Source organism: Tiliqua scincoides, chromosome 3, assembly GCF_035046505.1.
Source record: "Tiliqua scincoides isolate rTilSci1 chromosome 3, rTilSci1.hap2, whole genome shotgun sequence".
NCBI lineage: Eukaryota > Metazoa > Chordata > Lepidosauria > Squamata > Scincidae > Tiliqua > Tiliqua scincoides.
The window spans coordinates 170291716-170299198 of NC_089823.1; the positions used below are offsets into that span (position 1 = coordinate 170291716).

A 7483-nucleotide genomic window follows, 5' to 3' on the forward strand; every position below is an offset into this window, starting at 1 on the left:
TTGAAAAAAATTCTTAAAACTATACCTTAAAAACAATAATAAGTAGATATGGATAACACATTAGGATTGAAAACAATTTAAGGAACAGCATTTTATTTTGTTGATTGCATAGATCAGTAATATGGCAATAATGTACAGTGGATAGGAAACTCCAATCTTTTTTTTTCTCCAAAATACTGTTATTTCCTTCCAACAGTAGCATACAACTATTATATACACATTCCAAATTATTCCTATAATGTAGATTAGTGCGTTTGTTAAAATCAAAGATCAACAGCCATAATGCATAGCATCAAGGTTGGAAACAGCTATTTCATTGCTTAAATTGATAAGATTTGCTTGTTTACAGAAGGTACTCCTGAGCACAGTTCCTTGAAAGTAAACACCATTTAAATCAATGGAGTTTTCTTTCAAGTAATCGCATTAAGGATCATGGTGCTAGGACTGCATGAATTGTGTCATCAGCTTTCATCAGAGTATAGTTGTTTAACTCATTTTGTTTCTGCCCAACATTGCATATTTGCAACAGGGACCAAATGGGTATATCTGTGGGCTAGGCAAAAATGGGTTAAAGTAGTTCTTGTAAGGCATAGAAGCACACTACAAGGTAAATCTAAGGATATTTTAGTGCCAGAGCTAAAAAAAATAAATAATCCAAGGGTCATTTTCTCAGGGTTGGCCAAGATTTCTTTGTATGCCAATTTCTGCCCTCCTTACCAGGTGATACATCAGTATTTGCTCCTCACTCCTGAGATTGGAAAAGGAAGATGGGGAAGGAGCATAGGAGGAAGTGTGGAGAAAAGGTGAGTGGTGGACTCCAGTGTCTCTGGGTAGATGGATTATTAACTTCCTGACAATCTGCTGCCTGATTCAATTGATTCAGTTGGCCTAATATGGGCCAGCCCTGCATCTCCTCCTACTAATTAACATAAAGTCTATTTCCCCAGAAATTTCTCCTGTGCAAATTCCTTTTAACTCATTGAGACAGGTGCAGGAGAACCTGTCAGTAGATTGCATCCCTATTGATTAGATCAACTTGTGTTTCCCTCTACTAACCTTAATGATCCCCAAATCTGCTGCAAGGGGGGGGGGGCTGAATGTACAAAGAAATGGATTTTGCTTAAAAGAATCTATTCTATTGGATTGTGTTCTGGGATAAAGTGAGTGGCAACTGAGCAGTCAACAGCATTGTTTTTATTTGAATTTTGTGTTAAGAGGGGAAATTGGGGTAAAAAAACAGAAGGAGAAAAAGAGTGGGAAGGGGTAGGGAGAAAAAAAGGATAAGAAGAAAAAGAACTAAGGAAAAAAAATGGGGGGGGGATTTGAAATATAAAACAGGTAACAATGGGTCTCAGTTTTTTCTCAAACTGAAATGGCTGAAAACCGCTGGCCCATCAGGAACAAAGCAAATGCCTAAACACCAAACAAAGGCCACTTATGGAGTTTATTTTAAGCAGAGGCTATTTTACCGTAACTTTAAACTTCTGTTCCTTCTCTGCTATAAATCAAATTGTTCACACTGAAGGTGCTCAAGACAGGGGTGCTGAGCCAACCCGACTGGCCACCAGCAGCACCTGGAAAGTAATTCACCCTGGAGTGAGACTGACAACTAAGTTCGAATCCTGAAGCTTGATTGTTGCTGGAAGCAGAGCAAGAACTCGAGCTAGGCCCATTCTGTCTTCCGTGTGAGAATTCAGACCCGGGCCCACCAGAAAGCTGCCTGGGGAAGTTATTTCTGCCAAGGGCCGTGGCGTTCATGGTGGAGACAAATGTAGAGAAGCAACGACTAGAGTCCAGGCTGGGAGATTTGCAGTCATTCATAGAACTCAGGGAACATGGTAGTTCAACAGAGCCCAAACTGATCACATTAGTGGGCTCTGAGACTTGTTGGATGCTGCAACTGCTGCTTTTGTCCTCCACTTTGTTTGGGACTCCAGTCCCATTAGGTGGGTCAGATCTTCTCTTCCTCTTCCTCCTGAAGTTGCCATTATCAAACATCTTCTCACAATTTGGATCCAGGGTCCAATAATTGCCTTTACCTGTGAATCAATTTTTAAAAAGAGGATTTAAGAGTGCCAGGCAGAGAAAATGCTGAAAACATTTCTGGACAACCAGACCAAATAGATTTAAGAGTTGTCAGTAAAGTTAGCAGATGTCAGTGTGTGAATGGAAATTCACTCTTCTGAATAATTCTCAAGCAATTTAGCATTGCTGATTTTAATATAATATGTTTATGTAGCAGTGCAAACTAGCCAGTCTCAAATGACCACTTATTCTATAAGTAGTTCAAGAAAGTTAATAGGCTTGCACTCAGGACTTGGAAACGTCATTCTGCTGCTCTATCTAAATATGTTTACTTGGAATAGAATTATGTTGAAATCAAAGGGACTTTATATTTCTAAGTAAATATGTCTAGTAAATAAAATAGTTCTTGTGAAAAGAGTTGATATTACAGAAGCGGCTGTTTAACCATTTAATGTCCATCTCTCATTGTAATATTTCATTGGATTAGTTCTTATTCTCTGATGGCTCATGATGAGATAATTGCAAGTCTTGTCTCAATGCAGACAAAATTTCTACAGTGCAATCTTATGCACATTTACTCGGAAGCAACCAACATTAGGCCTGATTGGCCTTACTTTCTACTATGTTTAGAACAAGATTACTTGTTGCCCAAGATGAGTTGCTAAAACAGAAGCTATTTGCTTTTTATGTTTACTGTCAATTTTATCTATACTAAAAGCTAAAAGCTTTTATTTACTAAAAGCATTTTATTTACTATAAAAAGCATTAATTTACTATAGAAATGTGCATTTCCACTAACATTTCACAAAGAACAAAATATTGCCAGTGATGCATATTCTGTTTGTGAAGCTTCCTTATACAGGATCAGGCAACTGATCTGTAACAGACTTTATCTTTGAACTCAATGGGAGGTGAATGACTGCTACGCCATGTTGCTCCATACATTAGCCTATGTCAGGGGCGCCCAAACCCTGGCCTGGGGGCCACTTGCGGCCCTCAAGGCCTCTCAATGTAGCCCTCAGGGAGCCCCCAGTCTCCAATGAGCCTCTGGCCCTCCGGAGATTTGTTGGAGCCCGCACTGGTCCGACGCAACTGCTCTCAGTGTGAGGGCGACTGTTTGACCGCTTGTGCAAGCTATGGGATAAGGTCTTCCTCCACTGCTTGCTGTTGTCTGTGATACAGCAGTAGCAGCAAAGGAAAGGCCAGCCTTGCTTTGTGCAAGGCCTTTTATAAGCCTTGAGCTATTGCAAGACCTTTATTCATTCATAAAAATTCATCTTTAATATATTCATTTATGTAAACTTATGTAAATTTATTCAAACTTTAAATGTAAACTAATTATTTTTTTTTCTCTGGCCCCTGACAGTGTCAGAGAGATGATGTGGCCCTCCTGCCAAACACTTTGGACACCCCTGGCCTTTGTGGATGAGCAACTCCATGGAAAAAGATCCAGTGAGCCTACAACCAACTTCACAATCATGGCTGCAAGATTTCTAGGTTAATTCACACTTTTGTGTTCACTTATACATGGAGGAAATTAGCAGGGTACACCTGTTCTTCACTGCAAACTGGGGTGTTTATAAATCCCAATTCCAAGACCACCCTCTGATTTCAGTACATTATTAATGCCATGTAACATGTTTAAGATCATCAGAGTTCAGAAGGGAGAATAGGTTAGTGCTCCTTTTTGCTGGGTGAGTCATTTCTGTGCCTTGTCTAAAGGAGATGGTCCTACCAACTTCTCTACATTGGTGCTGGATGTTTTCTCCACCCTTTTAATGCATACTAATGCAAACCCTTGCTACTTGGGTAACTTGCTACTTTTTCAAGTGGGTGCTCCTCTTTTATTTAGCAGGGGGAGAGTAACTGGCCCTCCTCACCCCAGCAGTGTCTTTTCTAGTGGCTGTCTGCTGGTGTTTTGCATCTTTTTGATTGTGAGCCCTTTTGGGACAGGGAGCCATTAGTTATGTGATTTTTCTCTGTAAACTGCTTTGTGAACTTTTGTTGAAAAGCGGGATATAAATAGTAGTAGTAGTAGTAGTAGTAGTAGTACAGTAATCAAATCTCTCATTTATGAAGCACACAAACTTTCTAGGTGTTATACCAGACCCACCCTGCAGGCTTTCAATCTAAAAGGTAAGGGTTAAGGAGGGAAGGAAAATTCAAGGGAAGAATGGTAAATTGGGATAAACTGGACAGGATGGGAAACAGAAATGTGTTTAATCCTTGTTAAGAGGAGTTTTACTCACTTTGTGGGCTTTCCCATTGTGCCCCACTTTGTTCATCCCCCTGGACAGTATTTCGTTTCTCATCCAGCTTTCAGTTCATACTAATAAATGTATTAACTTATTTGGATTTTAGCTCTCAGTCCTTGTTAGTGGCTGTGAGTACAGAACCAGCAGGTGGTAGTTATTCCAGATGGATTAAGTCAGTATACATGACAATACTTTTGTGCTCCACATTAATTAATCCAGAATATAATGGTCACCCCCACCATTCTCTGTAAATTCTTAAACAGCACCACAGTTTAGAAAACCTGATCAAATCTTATCTTTTAACCAGCATGACTGATAGTTCTACAAAGTGATTCGTATATTCATCCTGTATCTTATCCATGATCAATTTTTGAGCATGCACCCTTTCACTTTACATCCCCCAATTTGGAAAACTCCCACCCACTGGTTCCATATTAAATGAAAAGCTGACAGAAATTTAGAATATACATCATTTCCCCCAAACATTTGCCTCAGAAAGCTGGGAAACGTTTTGTCCTTTTTATCACAGGCCAGCACCCTGAGTGGGAGTCAGGCAGATTGGTTAAATCCTAGTTTAAGGGATTACATCTATGCAGGGGGTCACTAAATACAGCCTTTGCTTGTTTTACTCAGAAGTCCCACTCAATTCAATTCACTATGAGCCTATGAGGACCAGATGAGGTGACCATGGGCTTGGCAGAGTGTAGAAAGATCCTCCAAAATATTCCCATGTATGAAACAAAAGTGAGGCAACTACTTCGCTTTCTGTCCAGAAATCTGGAGCAAAACAGCCAGGACTCTTGAAGGAGGTGGTAGAGCGACTGTAAGTTGGAGAGAAGGCATGTTGGGTGGGGGAGGTCATGAATCTGCTTTTCACAATGCCAAGGAAGTGTTGGACCCGGAAAAGGGGTCCCTCTGCTTTGACCTTTCTTAATCAGGGTGACCAGATGTCCTCTTTTTCCAGGACATATCCTCTTTTTTAACCTTGTGTCCTGTAAAGAACTTGACCCAAATCCTAACCAACTTTCCAGCACTGGCATAGCTATGCCATTGGATGTGTGCTGCATCCTGCAATTGGGTGCCACTCATGGAGGCCTCCTCAAAGCAGGGTGACAAGGTACAATGGAGAACACAGTGCCTATATCTTTAGCCATTGTATAGAAGAGGGAATTTTGGCAGGTGTAGCTTTTAAAGCCCTTCCTTACTGAGCTGCATCTGCAAAAACCCCTGATTCTATACAATGATTAAAGGAATAGGCACTCCACCCGACCTTGTTTCTGGTTTCGATGCCTCAAAGTAAAGGAATATTTGTACCCTTACCTCAGAGCTGCATTGCCCTGAGCTCGCTGCTGGAAAGTGGGTTAGGATAGCGCCCTAAATGTCCTCAGTTTCTCTGCGGGCGAACCCCTGAGGCACCGCATAGCCTTCCGGCAATTAATAAATCATATGTAATATAGTTTTAAATTTAATAATAAGGAATGCAGTGTTGAAATTAATCCCATGAACTCAATATACAAGTGTTTTCGGTTTTTATGTTGCCATGCCCTACATTTTCTTTGAGGGTGCCTTGGGGGTACATTTGGGGACGCCTGGTCCTCTTTTGCAGTGATGCCACCCGAGCACCCTGCCCTTGAGCCAGCCCGCTGGGAGCGAGGCGGAGGGCCCCCCAGGCCACCTTACCGGGGTCGTCCTCGTTGCGGGGCACCTTCCTGAAGCAGTCGTTGAGCGAGAGGTTGTGTCGGATGGAGTTCTGCCAGCCGGCCTTGCTGCGCTTGTAGAAGGGGAAGTTGCCGGCCACGTACTGGTAGATCTGGCTCAGGGTGAGCTTCTTGTCGGGCGCGCTCTGGATGGCCATGGCGATGAGCGCCGAGTAGGAGTAGGGCGGGCGCACCAGCCTGAAGAAGTCCTGCGGCGGCGGCCCGGCGGCCAGCGAGAGCCAGCCCAGGTCCGGGCCGCCCGACGGGGCGCCCAGCAGCTGCCGGGGGCCGGCCCCGGCCCCAGCCCCATAGGCCGCCGAGGGCAGGAAGGCGCCGCTCGCTGCGGCCCCGTTGGCGCCGGGCAGGTAAGCGCTGGACGGCACGGCCGCCCCGTTGAGCCACAGGTAGGGGCTGCCGCCCCCCGGCTCCCCCAAGCCGTAGCCCGCCGTGGGTCTCTGCGGGTGGGGGGGCTGGAAGAGGCTCCGGTTGTCGCAGTAGACGGCGGCCACCTCCAGCAGCTCGTGCGCGTTGGGGGGCTGCTGTTGCTGCTGCTGCCCCCCCAGGGAGTTCATCCTACACGGAGGCACCGGGCGCACCCCGAGCGCAGAGAGCCGCCGGGCTGCGGAGGAAGTGGGGCAGCGCCGCCCACTCTCCAGCCCACGTCGCCCCCCCAAGCCACAGGCGGCCCCCACTGGTCCTCGGCATCCCTCCCACCCCACCTCCGACCTCCCCGCGTCGCCACCTTCAGCGCCCTGTCCCGTCCCCAGACTCCAGCCTCTCCACTCCTCCTCCCAGATCTCCTCTCTCCTGTTCAGCATCGCCTCCTCTCGCCCAGCCTTTCCCCCCACCCAGTAAGCCATCCCAGAGGACGGTGGGCTGGTGGTGGACAGCTTTCCCCTGGGAGCGGCTCCCCCTTAGTCCTCCAGCCTAGCCACATGCTTATCCCCAGTAGCTGGGGAGCTGGAGAGAGATTGCCTTCTCAGGTCTTGGCAACAGACCACCTCACCCACAAAACCGCCTGCTCCTTTACACAAACATTTTGGCCGCAGTCGTTCCAGCTCCTATCTTTTCTTCTTCTTCCCCTTTTCCTTTTCTGACCAGATTCTTGTGCTGTAACAAGTGTCATGGCAAACAAAAGTCTAGCAGGTGATGCTTTCCCCATCACTGTTTCTCTGTGTTCAAAAAAGTTCACTTGCTGTACTTCTGCCTGTTGTGCTGCCATAAAAAGCCAAAGGAAAGGTTAGAAACCAGACAGTACCCACAGCCTACTCGAAGAAGTGTTGTTATTGTTAAGAATATTTATATGCTGCTTCTCAACAAAAAAAGTTCACAGAGCAGTTTGCAGATTAAATAAAATAATTAAGGGCCCAGTCCTATCCAACTTTCCAGTACTGATGCAGTTGCAATGGAGCCCTGAAGTAAGGGAAAAAACATTCACTTACCTTGAGGAGGCCTCCATGATTGCCCCTTCACCACCACAGGACGCTGCACATGCCCCTGTTTGCA

General features: G+C 45.3%; 1 protein-coding gene across 1 annotated transcript; it reads right to left on the bottom strand.

Moving 5' to 3' along the window:
* Positions 1–1476: 1476 nt before the first annotated feature.
* On the bottom strand, positions 1477–6549 carry FOXI2 (forkhead box I2). The gene is made up of 2 exons (XM_066621435.1): positions 5961–6549; positions 1477–2039 (listed from the first exon to the last, which is right to left on the bottom strand). Exons 1-2 carry the CDS (start codon positions 6547–6549, stop codon positions 1477–1479), a joined length of 1152 nt encoding a protein of 383 aa, XP_066477532.1.
* Between the last annotated feature and the right edge of the window lie 934 nt (positions 6550–7483).

Bases quoted from the DNA above. Each gene is read 5' to 3' on its own strand.
- FOXI2 (XM_066621435.1), bottom strand. From the start codon at position 6,549: ATGAACTCCCTGGGGGGGCAGCAGCAGCAACAGCAGCCCCCCAACGCG. The intron at 2,040-5,960 runs GTAAGGTGGCCT...ATTGATTCACAG, and splicing joins CCGCAACGAGGACGACCCCG to GTAAAGGCAATTATTGGACC.